Source organism: Xiphophorus maculatus, chromosome 20 (genome assembly GCF_002775205.1).
Source record: "Xiphophorus maculatus strain JP 163 A chromosome 20, X_maculatus-5.0-male, whole genome shotgun sequence".
Lineage (NCBI taxonomy): Eukaryota > Metazoa > Chordata > Actinopteri > Cyprinodontiformes > Poeciliidae > Xiphophorus > Xiphophorus maculatus.
In genome coordinates this window covers 16,549,544-16,565,580 of record NC_036462.1, presented here as the reverse complement: position 1 = coordinate 16,565,580, position 16,037 = coordinate 16,549,544, and the positions used below count along the sequence as shown (strand labels likewise).

The 16,037-nt window shown below is 36.6% G+C and overlaps 1 protein-coding gene across 4 annotated transcripts in view; it reads left to right on the top strand.

Moving 5' to 3' along the window:
- LOC102218680 (SLIT-ROBO Rho GTPase-activating protein 3-like) overlaps positions 1-16,037 on the top strand; it is a 39,969-nt gene that overhangs the window by 18,939 nt on the left and 4,993 nt on the right. For 2 of the 4 annotated variants that reach the window (XM_023324979.1, XM_023324978.1), the window contains exons 5-20: positions 1,862-2,053; positions 2,362-2,490; positions 2,571-2,792; positions 3,411-3,512; positions 5,786-5,983; positions 6,098-6,182; positions 7,724-7,751; positions 12,070-12,100; positions 12,434-12,494; positions 13,020-13,097; positions 13,416-13,550; positions 13,644-13,749; positions 13,825-14,052; positions 14,480-14,553; positions 14,673-14,853; positions 15,881-16,027. In XM_023324979.1, coding sequence (XP_023180747.1) covers positions 1,862-2,053; positions 2,362-2,490; positions 2,571-2,792; positions 3,411-3,512; positions 5,786-5,983; positions 6,098-6,182; positions 7,724-7,751; positions 12,070-12,100; positions 12,434-12,494; positions 13,020-13,097; positions 13,416-13,550; positions 13,644-13,749; positions 13,825-14,052; positions 14,480-14,553; positions 14,673-14,853; positions 15,881-16,027 — 1,997 coding nt within the window. Of the gene's footprint in view, positions 1-1,861; positions 2,054-2,361; positions 2,491-2,570; positions 2,793-3,410; positions 3,513-5,785; positions 5,984-6,097; positions 6,183-7,723; positions 7,752-10,450; positions 10,554-12,069; positions 12,101-12,433; positions 12,495-13,019; positions 13,098-13,415; positions 13,551-13,643; positions 13,750-13,824; positions 14,053-14,479; positions 14,554-14,672; positions 14,854-15,880; positions 16,028-16,037 lie in introns of all 4 variants that reach the window. The other 2 variants (XM_023324977.1, XM_014475920.2) reach the window with 1 other exon arrangement.

Sequence of the window (16,037 nt, the reverse complement as noted above, 5' to 3'; positions counted from 1 at the left end):
AACCAGAACCTGAGAACTAGTGATGGAGAAGCAGATGTTGCCTAATTGAACTGTTATATCTGGCGTTACTATTTAAACAGTATATATGTTGACAGTCGTAAAAATCTTGTTCATAACACCTAGTTCTTTCTTTAAATCACTGAAAAGTTTATTTTGTGTCTTACTGAAATATAAGACAAGATCTTGGAAAATACACCCAGATCATCTCCAGAATATCAATAAGAATATGACACTCATAACGATGGTGAATTTGATACGATTCCTGATGGTTTCATCTGAGTCCACTGAAAATACTCCACAGTCTTCCACCATGTCATGATCATGTGTCTGTAACATGAGTAACCTGTGGAGAGTCTTTATTGAACAATGATGTGATACATCTAAATATACTAACACTCATTTGAAGATTAGGCAATGTGATTTTTCTTTTTTCAGAAGGACAAGTAACAAGTCTAAAGCTGTCTACTCACAAACTGATTGTTCCAGTGAGCTTAATCAAAGCTAGTCATTTACATATAACCTAGTTATTTAATTACAGTTAAGAAATATAAACACGTAGTTTGGAATTTGCAGCTTTTTCTCCAAAACAGTGTAATATTCACATTAAAATAGAATACGATAATTGGAAATTATTTTAAGGTTCATAATAACACAAAATATCTCACAATATGTTACATATTCCTATCTGTTATTTTTTAAACCAACTTCAAATAAGCTTAAAGATTATTTTGTCAAAAATCAGCACTAGGTGACTCAGTGGTAGAGTAGTGCACCATGAACAGAGGCAACAATCCTCGACACAACTATCCCAGATTCAGTTCCCGACTCTGTGCCATTTACTGCATGTCCTCCCTTTCTCTCTCTCCCCTTGTTCCTGTTAAGCTACTATTAAATATAGGCCACTAGTGCTGACAAAAAATAAAATAAATAAATAAAATAAAAAAGAGGGGGTCTTTATTTTAGGGACTCTCAAAGGCAGATGGGAATCTTTACAAATAAAGATGTACACTAAATGTGTGTCTCGTGTAGTGAAAACAATGTGTTTGCAATCAGTAGGTCAGGAGTTTAAGACCAGCTTGTTCTGGTCTATATTTAGTCTTCTTCTAATAAATGTCTAAAAATATCTTTGAACAGCTTTCACTTTTAAACCAAATGTAGACCAATTTTAGCCTAGACAACTTTGGACCTTTTGGAAATGGGTTAGAAGAAAAAAGCTCACGGGTGACTTGGTGGCATAAACTGCGATATGTTGATTTGCTATGTTATACTGCCTGGTACTCTCAGAAAACACACAGATGGCCAGAAAGAGACTACATCCCGACTTGAAGTGTTTTGTGAAAGGGGCTTCTAAGAGCTTTCATGCCATGTTGACAGACTGCTGTGAGAGCTGGCAAGATTTCCAAGATGTAGCGAGCAATTGCAGCTGGCCTTGTTATCATAAACCTAGAGACAGATATATTAGAGGATTATGTGATGGACAATACACAGAGATACATTTTGTGTTAAATTTTTCTACTAGTGGTCTACAACAGCAGAGACTTTTTCTCAAATATTCATTTTTTTTCATTACAATGAAACATTTCTTTCTCAGTCTCAGTCTCAGTCTCAGTACCACTCAGTGATTTTCATTTTATTTTTAATAACTAATAAAAGTGCTGATTTTACGACATTTCAACCAAGCATTTACGTCTTATGATTCTGAAGGTTTTCAGATTTCACTTGGTACAATCTGAAATTGTTAAAGGATTTGCAGACTAATCAGTTGAGTTGTCTGACTCTAAATAAGAAAGATGTGTGGTGGTCAGTATTTTAAAGTTCACTATTGTTTTTACTGTTTATCGCCTTACATTCTTTTTTTTAGGTGATGAAGACATACCACATGTACCACAGTGAGAGTCTGAGTGCTGAGAGCAAGCTGAAGGAGGCAGAAAAACAGGAAGAGAAGCACATTGGCAAGGTGAATGACATCAGCGGCGGTCTGTTGCGTCACAGTCACGATGAGCGTCCCCAACGAAGAAGTTCTGTCCGGAAGATGGAAAAAATGAAGGAAAAGGTTTGTTTCTCTTGATGCAAACACACATGATAAAGATTTATATCAGGGGCAGAAAAGATAATCCAAACGTAAACCATGAATACATTTTAAATGAGATTGCTTCATTGCTTCATTATGTATTTGTAGAAATAATATACAGCTGGCAGAAAACTCTTGTCTTTGCATTGTGCCATACACTCAACACATACAGTACATTGACCAATTACTGAGATAAAATCAATGTAATGTGGTAAGCTTTCTTTGAGCACATTAGGATGACACTTAACATCCTGCATTAATGGGACTCTTCCTTCCTGTTCCCTCCCCAGAGACAGGCCAAGTACTTTGAAAATAAGCTGAAGTGCACAAAAGCCCGGAACGACTATCTTCTCAATCTGGCAGCTACCAACGCTCTGGTGGCCAAATATTACATACACGATGTGTCGGACATGATAGATGTAAGTGAAAACCAGTCAAATCCAATGTTGTTCAGGCCTTTCATTTGTTTAAACTTGACACATGTTTTCCTTGTTGTCAGTCTTGTGACTTGGGCTACCATGCAAGCTTGGCACGCACCATGAGGACCTATCTGTCTGCTGAATACAGTCTGGAAACCTCTCGCCACGAAGGTTTGGATCTACTTGAAGGAGCTGTAGATGCCATGGACATTAGAGGGGACAAGCTAAGGTTTATGGACACACACAGTCAGATCTTCTGTCCTCCAGCACGCTTTGACTACCAGCCACATATGGGGGATGAGGTGAGTTTGGTGCTGGTCATTTCATCGCCTTGATACTTTGTACTTTTTGGTCTACTTTCTACCACAGATCATTTTGTAGCATCCATGCACACATTCAATCCACCCAACCTTTCCTTCCTGCTTTGAGAACTGATGACTTAAAGTAAATTTTAATTTCTTTATTCATTGGTGACTAAGAAAAAGTGACTCCATTCAACAATATTTAAATGCAGAAAGTTGCATGGGGTTGCTTTGGTTTGGGCTGGGATCTAATATTTATAAGAGTTGTTTGGTGCAGTTCAATCAGAACCAAAACAATAGAAAATGTAATGTCATACAAAGATTTTATTAAATTATTTGCAAGGAAATCTCATAATACATGGCCTTTGGGCATATACATTTCTTTTCATCACTATTAAATACTTGACTACAGTGAATAGTGAGCCAAACCTGAATGATTTAATGACATAAGTGCAAAATAGGTGTGAAAGGGATATGGGAAGAGCAAAACATTTATGAGTAGGTGAGACTTGTTGAAGAGGCCTGGAGCTGCTGAACTGTCAGAGATGAATGTTCATGGTTTTATTCAGCCCTTCTTCTAAGTTCAATGAAAGGTTCCCTTTTTTTTGTCTTTTCTAGGTGTGTCAGGTTAGTGCACAGCAGCCTGTCCAGACAGAGCTCTTAATGCGATACCACCAGCTGCAGTCTCGCCTGGCCACACTGAAGATAGAAAATGAAGAGGTGAGAGCTTCTGTGCACACAAATCTCAACTGTAGATTGCATCTGGAGGACAGGGATGAAAAGCTAAATTTGAGTCTTGCACAGAGAATACAAATTCATGCTTTAAGTCGTTATGCCAGAAAAAGGAAAAAAATAAATACCTCCACTTGTTGCTAGACTACAAAAAGTGCTTCTATATTAAACGGTGCTGTCTAGTTTTTAAAAGTCATAGCATTTGACTCATACACTTATGTATTTATCAAATCCTCAGTGATTCCCCCTGGGCGAATGATTAGTGCATTCCAAGGCTGAAAGAGACTACTCCCTTTAGGATGATTTTCTTGTGATTCACTTAAAGTAAGCAGGCTAGTGACTTAGAATAATTCATAAATTCTATTTTATTTCCATAATTTAATGTTAATATTTTGCAGTAGCTGTTTGTTTTAGGGTCTTCATCATAGAGGATTATTTTAATGCAAATGCTTGGCACAAATGAAACTTCACTCTATTTAATTGGTTGATAATGGTGTATTCTAAAGCAACAATTTTTTTACGCAAAGCACCTTTCATATTTGTTGGCACTTTGCTAACGATGCCAAAAAAGCTTAAAACAAATTCATCTTTTCCTGCAGCACCAAAACCTCCTACTTCAGAATTGCTGCTTTTCTTTAAACAATTATATACAATTATTATCATTTTTTTTTACCTCTGTTACCATCCTCCCTGTTGTTGGGTGCTGCAAGATAAGCTAGCCTCCTAATCCTTTTAATTATTGCTCTGACTGGAGGTATGGGCACGTTTTGGCAAGTAGATATTTTCTTGTAGTCATTCCCTGAATTACATGAACAGAATAGTACCTAAGGGAAAATAAACCTCATGGTTTCTGCTACAGAATAACAATAAAATATGTGCTTATAAATTACAATATACTCATAAAATCTCTTGTAAGTCTGATAAGCAGCTAAACCTAAGCTAAGTATCTTTAAGTTTAGTGTTTTGTTGTTATCTTTACTCTTAACATCCTAAGCAAGGTATGTTTGCTAAGGATAAATCAATTTATTTGGGTTTAGTTTAGTACCAATTCAAAAAAAGCAGAGAAAAAAGCTTCCAATTTATACGTGAGACGGATTGAAAGTCAGATACATACATTCCAATTCAATTCTCTTTATTAAACAAGGCAGTCATATTTATTTTATTATTAAACTTGTAGAAGGTTTTTTTGTCATCCAAGGAAACCCAGCTGATTAAATTGAGTCACTGAATTTGGATCAATCACTTCTTCTCAGAAAGTATATAGCGACAGCAGACAGCTGGATGCATTGTTTCATTGACTTAATGCAGCAATCCTATCTACTGATCTCCTAATGGAAAGGAAAACTTGCCTTTAACAGAAAGAAACCTCCAGCAGGATTTTGACTTGGTGTCCTGCCATGAATGGTTGTTTAAGACAGCAGTGCACACACACAAAAAACACAGTTGCACTGGTCCAGGAGTACTTTCTGTGCTAAAAAGTAAAAAGTTAATCACAATGGTAGCTTCTTTAGAGGTTTAATCCTGCAATGAAAATATAGCTAAACAAATGAGCTTTGGGCTATAAAATGTAAATCATAAGAACAGTAGAGACATTAGTCGCAGTATTAGCTCTTTTAGTTGTTTTTTTTATAAAAAAGACAGAGATAGGTGTATCATGTTTAGCAAGAGACCATATAGGTTATTGGCAGCAATCGCTAAATTAACACAGGAGGATGTCACAGCTAAACCAAACGCCAGACCTGATGGTCTTGTAATTAGTTGTTTCAGTCATCATTCTGACTGCAATATAACTCAAACCATTAATGATTCTACCAGATGCGCACATTAAGACTCCATGATTGCCACTGTTCATTTATGTTTATTTTTATCTTTGTCCTCTACAGTGCTGCCACTGGCAACCACATTAGTGAACAAGGTCAAAATTGTTAAAATAGACCAATTTAATGGTCACTATGCTGTGCAAATGTATCACACATATGATAATTGGTATGATCTTGTATCTGTATACCTAACATGAAGTGTGAATTTTGGGTCACAATGGGTCAGCGTTAAGAATGCAGTTTCCCCAGCTTTTTACAGTGTTCAAGGCCATAGCTAAGAAAAAATCTAATTTCTAATTTCTAGGCTCTGCCTTTTGAAATGTACTAGATTTAGGTACAGTACTTTAGTATTCACTCTACATAAATCACTTGTTTTTTCCACATAAACTGCATATGAAAGAGGGACTGGATACTATGATGTGCTTGGATGTCTTTTATCAGGTTAAGAAGACTCTTGATGCCACCATGCAGACCCTCCAGGACATGCTAACTGTGGAGGACTTTGATGTATCAGAGGCCTTCCAGCACAGCCAATCCACAGAGTCTGTCAAATCGGCCTCCTCTGACTCCTATATGAGCAAGGCAAACATCACCAAAAGGCGAGCCAATCAGCAAGAGACTGAGGGCTTCTACTTCACAGTAAGTTAACAGATGACTGCAGAAAATGCACAAGCATGCAGGCAAAAGGTTGTTTAAAAAATATCAAACATCTGTGGTACTATATAATTTTATTTTCTTTTTTTTGAACTGCAGAAATACAAAGAGTACTTGAACGGCAGCAATCTCATTATTAAACTGCAAGCTAAGCACGACCTTCTGAAGCAGACACTAGGAGAAGGTGAGAACATAAAAACCTTTATTTGTACTGGACATTTGTAGAGAGGTAAGATCTACTGTATAGTGATACAGAGACAGGCAAATGGCTATGGTAATAGTCTGCCATCCCAGAGCACTTATTATCCTGTGGGATTGGGTGATAATTGGTATAGGTGTGGATTTATGACTGATTCTTTAAATACAGAAAACATCTGCCACACATTTCTTGAATGACACACACCCACCTACATATTAATGGAAAAAAGGTGTGGTGTGTTCTAAAATGCACTGACTAACATCTACATCATCCAATAAATTTGTAAACAGTCGTTTCTATTTGTTATGATAAATGACAAAGCCCAATAATCATCCTTAGCCCATTCCTGTTAGACTTCTTGTCAAAAAGGACAAAATTCAGTAGCATGCTTTAAATACCAGCACTACTCCAGGAGACCACGTGCTATTTGTTTATATTTACATGTACCTAAAATGCTTAATTAAAATAATAATGAAGTCCCAAAGACATAGATCCACCAGAGGAAGTTATTTTTCTTTACTGAGCATCTACAAATGGCTCATCTCATCTTGCACAATCAACCTAGCTTGTCCAGGCTTGGCTGCTCCCCTTCATATATCCAGACAACAATATTAATATTCTCTTAATCGCTCTTGGTCTGTTGCTGGAAAAATCCTTGCAGTATCCTCCCTGAATTTGTCCTCGCTGCTTTCCTTTTAGCAGAAAGCCATAATGCTGCCATGTTACAGCTGGGAGCATTCCTCCTGCTATATATCCCCACTTCTGTGACATTGGGCACGTTTTTTGCATACATACATGTCCTTACAGAAACCAATGCATCAACTGTTTAATTGGTGTCAAAGTTTTATTCTTAGCTCAAACATACACAAAATGTTGAAAAGAAGGTCATAGGTGTGAGATACTGTTTTTTAGTTTTTTAAAACAGAGATTTAAACAACATTTACTGTAAATTAATCTTTTGGCTTAAGGTGCCAAATATACAGTATGTCAAAATAATACATCAGAAACTTAGATTTATATCCATTGTTCTCAAATCCTAACAGTTAACATGTCTTGGTCTGAGTCTGAAGATCAAAGAAAAAACGGATGTGTTTGAGAAACATTCATTGTTATTGTCTTCTAGCTTTTTTACATTCTAATAAATTTGTATGTTTTCTCAAAGTTCTTAAAGTCAGTGCGCTACGGATTCATGAAATCATCCAACTGTGCAAATGAGCTCCCTCAGCCTGCCTCTCCAGTTGCCCCTGGTTACATTTCCCAGTTTGCGGATGGAGAGAGTAGACAGGCCCCTTCTGGGGCCGACCGCTGAATGACCGCTGTCTGGCAGCGAGTCAAATGCAGCTATGGCGCTCACCCCATTCAGTTTGGCTGAATAGATGCCCCCTTTTTCTTTATAACACCCCCTTTCTGTCTCCATCTGCCAGCCTTGTATAATCAGCCTGCACTCAACCATACCACTAACTGCTGTGACTGTGAACTAGCTGATTCTAATTTGGCCTCTTTTCCTCTGTTTCCTCTGCTTTTAGGGGAGAGGGCTGAATATGGAACAACAAGGTAAGATGTTCAGTGACAAGAAGGTGAATGATGTAGGAGCTGATGTGTAAAATCCTTCCTGTGTCTCTAACTGTAGCTAAAATGAGACCAAAGTGTGGGAATAAAGGAATTCTTAAGATTTTTAAGTCTTGTTAAACATTCTCTTAGTTGTTTTATTTGTAAAAAAAAAAAAAAAAAAAAAAAACACCTTCTGCTTGACTGAGCAAGTTTAATGAGACAAAAATGATGAATTATTAAAATAGTTTAAAATGATCAAAATAATTATCTTTACTTATTTAACCATTATTTTACCAGGAAGTTGGTTGAAATCAAACTTCTTTTCCAAGAAGCATGTCAGTGTACAATGTACAAAACTATAAATGCAATGTGGTTTTAGTTTTAATTTATGATACATTTTATTAAACCCACTTAATATTTTATTTACTCTATGAAATAATTCTTCAGTGTCTTGGATAAGTACTCTTACCCTTTGAGCTTGCTTCTTATATTTTGTCATATGAAAACAAAACATTTTGATGAAAACAAATTGTCTCTAACCTACGTTAAAATATGGGGGTGAATTCATTCATGCTTTGGAAATCATTTTCTTCACCAGTGCCAGAGAGACTGGTCAGATATTGATAGGACTGGGGCAGAGATTCACCTTCCAGCAGGAAAACTGTTCTAAACATCCACCCAGAGCTATGATGAAATTGTTTAGATCAAAGCAAATTGATGTGATAATGGCCCAGTCAAAGTTCAGATGTAAACTAAAATGAGGATTTGTGTCAGGAGTTGAAAATTGATTTGCACATATACTCTTCATGCAATCTGACTGAGCTTGAAATACTTTACAAAGAGAATAAGCAACATTTTCAAGTGTCTTGATGTCTAAACTAGTAGAAAAAAACATGAAAACACTTGCAGATGTAAATGCAGTGAAAACTTGCAATATGAAGTCTGTAATTGGGGAAGTTAAATGCATGGCACACTTTTTAGATCTTTATCTTTACATAGAATTGAAAATGACCATTATTTTCCACTTCACAGCACTACTGTGGCCTATCACATAAAACCCCCAAAAGTATGTTGACGTCTGTTGCTGCAATGTGACGTTGTGAACAAATTCTAGTAACATGAGCACTCTTTCAATCCACTGTAACATCTAAATAGACTATATTAAAGAAAACCCAGTTGATATTTCAGGTATGCTTCTTTATGTTGATTCACACTAAATGTTAAATGAAAAGCACTAATGTCTCTGTCGTGAGAGAGGGAGACATTAGTGTGCTGCAGGTTTAGGCAACACTAAACATCCTGTTAGTTTGCCTTATTTGTGCATGCAACGGAAGCAAAAAGACAGAAAACCTCAAGCAGCTAGTAAAACCACAATGTGTCACGTTCTTTTGCTTTGGTTTCTTGGCATGAAGAACACTGACGCCTTCAGAGGATAACTTTTCTAAAGAGGACAGCTTGCACGCACTCATCATTTGCATGGAAATAATGCCAACGTTAACTCAGTTTGAAATGTTTTTGTTTCTTTAATTGTTGAAGCATGAAAACATCTTTACACTCAGTACTAAAAGAAAAACAAAAATGAGTAGCAAATAGGTAATATTAATAATATGAAAATGTTATTTACTGTAGGTCTTCTTAAAAAGGCACAAGATAAAAGATACTAAACAGAAATAACTATGCAATGCCATTGAGTAGAAGTAATGTTATAAGTTTGCATCAAAAAGAAGAAAAACTGATCACAGGTCGCATTTTTTAAAATAATTCTTGTTTATTTTCTAAATTTCTTTAGTATTTGCTACTGTTATTCGCATGATCAAACTTTAATGTGAAACCATTGGGATACACTTTGCCAGATTTTGATAAAAAACCCAAAAAACCCAACTGTTCTTTTTCTTAGCAGCAGGGCAAAATGTGAAAAATATGTCGAAATGTATCTAAGTTTGTTAGTGAAGTACATTTGCATTTTTAAAAAATAGCTTTTAAAACCCTAGAATTTACAAAAGGTCTCAGCAAAAACATGCTGCATGTTGATGAAAAGCACAAAAGCATCTTGTGGATCAAGCTACACTTATTCAAGTTGCTTAATTTTACAATGGTACCTCCACAATCAGTTTCCAATGCATAGAAGTGTTCAGGTCCACACTTGTTTAGTTGACGGTTTAAGAAAATGCTGACCATCTTGGAGTAGTCCACATTCTCCATTGTTTTATTAAATTTGTGCATCATTCATCGTTGCACTGTCAGCAAAACAACTCAGAGCACGATGATACCACCACCATGTTTGACAGCGAATATAACGTTGTTGAGAGCATCTTCACTCGTCCACCCTTAATATTTTTATTGAAATATTGTGAGCAAACTTTCTGTTCTCAGAATAACAGATGAAAGCAATCACTGAAACGGCAGTATTGTCATAATTTTTCATCATCACACAATTATTTGTAAAGTTACTGAATTACAGTCTCTGCAATACTTTTCAGCTTAGTGCACGTGCTTGAAGTGTAAACGGTTATTTTATTTTATTAAGTTGTAAATAATAATTAATTATATTAATTTTAATCATCAAATTTATGCTTATGCTCATTTGGATGCATTTAAACATCTGATATGAAAAATGTTTTTGAAAATATGTTGGTACTTTTACGTGCATGATGTATTTTTATTATCATCATTCAACGCTATAATCCCTACCATCTCCCCAGGCCCCCCACTCTCCCCCCTAAACCCCAGAGAATGCGGAAGTGTAGACCTCGTTCCATTTTTAACCGTAAGCTGTTTAACGGCAATATGGAGGCCTTCATTCAGGTATCAGCCCATCTGTGCCCTTTGTTTCTCCATGAGCTCAGCTGTCCCACTCGCTGCCCTTTGGTGGTAGTGGTGGTAGGGAGGAGGGGATCTTTTTGCTTGTGACCGCTCTCTTATTCAAACGTTGTTTCGCTCATGCACTTTCCTCTTGCTCAATGCATTGTCTTTGGTCTTAAAGCAGTTAAAAATGTGATGTGGAGACAAGTTTTATATTCTTAGTCTTGTGAGCCTCCAGCTAGCAGACACTGAATTAATTTGGCTTTATGCGGGCCAGTTGGCTATGCTAATAAACACATGGGCATATTTTCTTGGCGGCTGCAGCAGCATCCCACAACAACAGCATCAATATGAAATCATTGCTTAATCAACTACTAAATGTATCAAAACACATTTCAACCACAGATATGCTGGTTGTATCTTAGCAAAAAGTAAATATGCAAAGTTCAAACTTAATAACAAATATTTTCGAAGAATTGTAGTAATTACTTTTATATGGGTTACAATAAAACCCTTATAACCTTATAACTCAACCTTTGAGTCCTTAAATAGACAAAATTTGAACCAGCATGTCTTTCTAACAGGCATGTATCCAAACCCAATGCAGGGTTTCTACTTATTCTTGAAAGGTCTGAAATTTTATGGTATAATTTTGAAAATCTGGACAAGTACGGAAAGTAAAAATTGAGTTTAAAGAAAACCACACATTCCAGACATAGAATTATATTGTTTTATATAAAAGATAAGATTTTTAAAAGATACAAATCAGAATTTTAAGAAAATAAGGGTATTGTTATATTGATTTATATTCAGTTGACTTTTATATTTGACTTGCCACAATATAAGTTGAGTTTGTGTCACACTCCTGACTAAGCACACACAGTCATTCAGGAATAAATAAATGGACTATGTCACTGTTTTTAATTACAAAAACAGTGACATACATAAACTCATCCATTCTTGATTTGGGTTCAGCTGGGATACGAAAAACAAAGCATTGAAATTTCTTTATGTGGTGAAATGACTTCTCACAAGTTGTGATTTAAAGATTATCTTTGTTTTGATTTAGGATATTGTAGTGTAGACTTTTACATTCAAAATGATTTTTTACTGCCCCTAATTGGTCCAGATGTCCAAAAAGCAACACAATAGCCCTTTGTCAGTTTCACTGCTGTGTTTCCTGATTGGTGGAAATAAATCCATCAGGATTTATTGGTGTTTTGTTGCCAGATGACTTGCCAAAATGTATTTCTAGAAAATTGGTCTGAATAAGTGTAAAAAATTGAAATAAAAAATTTGTAGGAGCCCTGCCAATGCTCTGCGATGGCAACTTCCCCTTTCTCACCCTCCTCCCTCAGGCCCCGTACTCCTGTCTCTCACCCCACAAGGCGCTGAAGCTTTGGCTGCTCTCTCAAGCCAGGCCTCTGTTAAGATCTGTCTCTCTGTCTCTTTCTAATCTTTTGTGGTTGTTGTTCCTTCTCCTGCTCTGTCTCTCCGTGCCTTACTGCTCTCTGCCCAGGGGAAGAAGAAATGTCCGTGCCAGGAGTCAGGTACTTTGTCTTTAAGCAGGGTGGGATCGTCACTGTGGGTTTTGTTTGCTTGCTGACATTTCTCTGCATTCTTTTCCTGTTCTTGTAAAAAGGCTCTTTTATGTTAAAATGCTGTATGCTGTACATATTCTTGTTCAGATATATTCTGTGACATGTAAATTTGATACACTTACCATAAGTTATTTTATTTTATATTAATTTAGCTGTTAATGATTATAATATTCTACAAATATCATAAATTAATCAGATTTTTTTAGAGTTCCTCCATATTAATTTCTAACTGTTACTGTTGTTTAAATACCTCCAGTCATTCCGATCTATTTCTTCATGTAGGATTCAGGGCAGCCTATACCAGTGGTGGTTGAGAGCTGCATTCGATACATCAATCTGTACGGTAGGTTTCAAGTTCTCTCCATCACAAAGAGATTAAAGTGCAGTTTCTGCAAATGCTATAGTTTAATTTTCCATCTTTTTTTGCATTTTATGAAATATATGTGCATTCACTTGAAGTGTGTTCACTATATCACCCCCACCCAAATATATAATGAGCTCAAAGGCGTTTAAGCGTTACCTGAGTAGGTCATTTGACTGAGGTGGATACAATGAGTTATGTTTTCATTTATCATAAAGGTAATCACAAAAACGTCATAAAATATTTTTGGGGAAAAATGAAAATTGATTGTTTATTTTTTTGACCAAAGTTGTTCTGTTGCTAGTTTGCAAGCTTGTTTGTTTACCAAGTCTGTCCAAGCTAAAATTCTGCATGTCTCTTTCAAAATACATCTTTTTCTTATGTACATTTTATTATTGTTATATTTGTCCATATTTATTTGTAATTTAACAATACCTGTGCTATTTTTAAGTAGCATTGATATTGATACCGCCCTCTTTTCACCTTAACGGTTTTATCCATCCATAGGTCTTCAGCAACAAGGCATATTTCGGGTTCCAGGATCTCAGGTCGAAGTCAATGACATTAAGAATGCATTTGAAAGAGGTTAGTCCCCAGGTTGCCTCCATATCTCCCCTTGATCGATTTTAAATTGCGTTTTGCCCACCTGAAAAGCCACTGTAACTCTCACAGGACTCTAAAGTGCAATTAAGAGGGCTGCAAGCCGCTTGTACCGCTGTAATGGACATGTAAACCACCTAATACATAAAACATAGCATCCTGAAATAATAATAAATGAGCAAGAATAATTGTATTATGGTGCTCTAATTTGAAGTATATATGAGATTGCATCTGAGCCCTATTAGATGAAAGTGGCTCCAATGAATGGGTAATTAGAGGATTAAGAGTTTGGTTCATCTGCAGGAGAAGATCCACTAGTGGACGATCAGACTGATCATGACATCAACTCTGTGGCAGGCGTCCTCAAGCTCTACTTCCGAGGGCTGGAAAACCCGCTTTTCCCCAAAGAACGTTTCCTCGACTTCATCTCCACCACCAGTTAGTCACATTACAGGAGAAACAATCTGAAATATCCAGTTGGTCATTAAAATTGTTTCAAATGCGGTCTGTTTATTTATCTATTTTACCCAGAACTTGATTCTGGTGGTGAAAGAGCTCATCATCTCCAGCAGATAATTGTGACCCTACAGCGGCCTGTGATCATTGTCATGAGATACCTGTTTGCTTTTCTCAATCAGTAAGTTCCTCACACAGCAACAGCTAAAATAAGCAATATTGTTACTGTTTTGCTAAATGCTGCCCTCTCTTCAAGTCTTTCCCAATACAGTGACGAGAACATGATGGACCCCTACAATCTGGCTATCTGCTTCGGCCCCACGCTGATGCCCATACCGGACGACCAGGATCCCGTGGCTTGCCAAGCACACGTTAATGAGGTCATCAAGACGATCATTATCCACCACGAGGCCATCTTTCCGAGCCAGCGGGAGTTGGAAGGACCGGTCTATGAAAAATGCATGGCAGGAGGTGAAGAGTACTGGTAGGTGCACGGAAATTGAGCATCTTATAGCCCAAACATGTGCAACAGGTTAAACATTAGATTCTCAAGAATACCAGATCTAATTCTTTGTTTAAAAAGTAGACACACAAACAAAACCATGTTGTCAAAAACAAACAAGTTGTGAATTGAAATCTGATCATAATTTAAAGACAGAAAAAGTAACATTTGGTTGTTACAGAACACAGTTATGTGTCAGGCAAATTTGTTGAATTTACATCTCAGTTTACCTGCAAATGTAGCTTAAATCTGCAGATCAGATTTCACTGTAGTTCATAGTAAAGGAACATATCTGCTTGAAATCTAACTATTAAAGCCCTAAAAGCTTAAAATAATGTATTTTTTTACATGTGTGGGACTTTTTGCTATTTTTTTTCCTGATTCTTTGCATTTCTTTTTGTTTGTGTAGTGAAAGCCCTCACAGTGAGCCAGGAGCTCTTGATGAGATCGACAACGGGACCGGGCCAAACACAAGTGATGAAGGTCAGATACAGGCGCAATCGATGCACTGTCAAGATCCCAGCTGTGGCATTTCCAGCGTACTGTGAAAATAATGAGATTTGTTTTATATATAGAACTCTTTCATGTGTTGACTCCTGCAGAGTTTGAGCCAATTGAGGCCATTGCCAAGTTTGACTACGTGGGGCGAAGTTCGAGGGAGCTGTCCTTCAAGAAGGGAGCGTCTCTGCTGCTGTACATGAGAGCGTCTGAGGATTGGTGGGAGGGCCGGCACAACGGTGTGGATGGGCTGATCCCGCATCAATACATTGTAGTGCAAGACATGTAAGCTTGATTTATTGGTTTTATGGTGTAAAAGGATGATCTGAAAAAAATGACAACAATCAGGTGCATCTAAATAAATGATTATCATGTAAAAATCTGTAACACATTTTATTTAATGAAACAGTTATTATTATTCAAGTGTTATTTTTATATATATAAATTTTGATTCTTATAGCCTACAGCTAAAGAAAATCCACAGAATGTTTCATAAGATGAACATTCTTATTCAATATATTTATTTTATTTATTTATTTCTTGAATGAATACATTACATTCTACATTGCCTACTCTTAGCATGTGAGCATGGACATCTGCTGAATTGTTAATTAGACCCTGGTTGTTTTAATAGCAGCCTTTTGCCCGTATGCGTTGTTGGCTCTGGTGTCTCTTATCTTGCTGTTGAAAATACCCTACAGAGGTTTAATTCAGTGAAGCACATTGATAACATGCACATAAAAGCAGATATTGTAGTGTTTGGCAATGTGAACAAGTCACAAGTAAAAGGTTCGGATTGGATTCATTTATTGAGATGGACATGTGCAGATCAACATCTGTAGCAGTTTTATTTGTGAAGTGAAGTTTTATTTTTTGGAGATTCATGTTTGCAAACTTTTGTTTGATAGGGAAGTCTTGCATAAGAACCATCTCTGTCTCTGTGCATTTCTTACTTCTTTTCCAATTTTAGTTACAAAACAAATCAGCAGGAAAAAATTATAATTTGACAAGCCAGTGTTCAAATAGGGTTTCTTTCACTTCCAGCCATTTATTCTTGAAAACCAAAGCTTTATCTCCCAGCATGTAACTTAATCAAAGCTACATTTTTGAGCAAATTGAATTAGGTTGTGTACATGATCAGTTCATTTGCATTGTGCAAATATAGGCTCACTTTGAAGATTAAATGCTTATGTTGGATTGTTATGAGTTCTCTAGGTGTTTCAAGACCCAGCAGTATTTAAAATGTAATAAGCAATGTGAAAACGTCACTAAAACAGAACATAATCATAAATATTTATTACTCACTTCATAGGGATGATGCTTTCTCAGACAGCATTCAGAGGACAGAAAGTGAGACCAGCAGTGGATCTCACTATGATGACAGGGCGTCATCAAGAAATGAGCATCAGTCTCCCTGTGACCATGCTGCTGAGAACCGTTTTGGACCTGCATTAGGAAGGTGAGGTTTA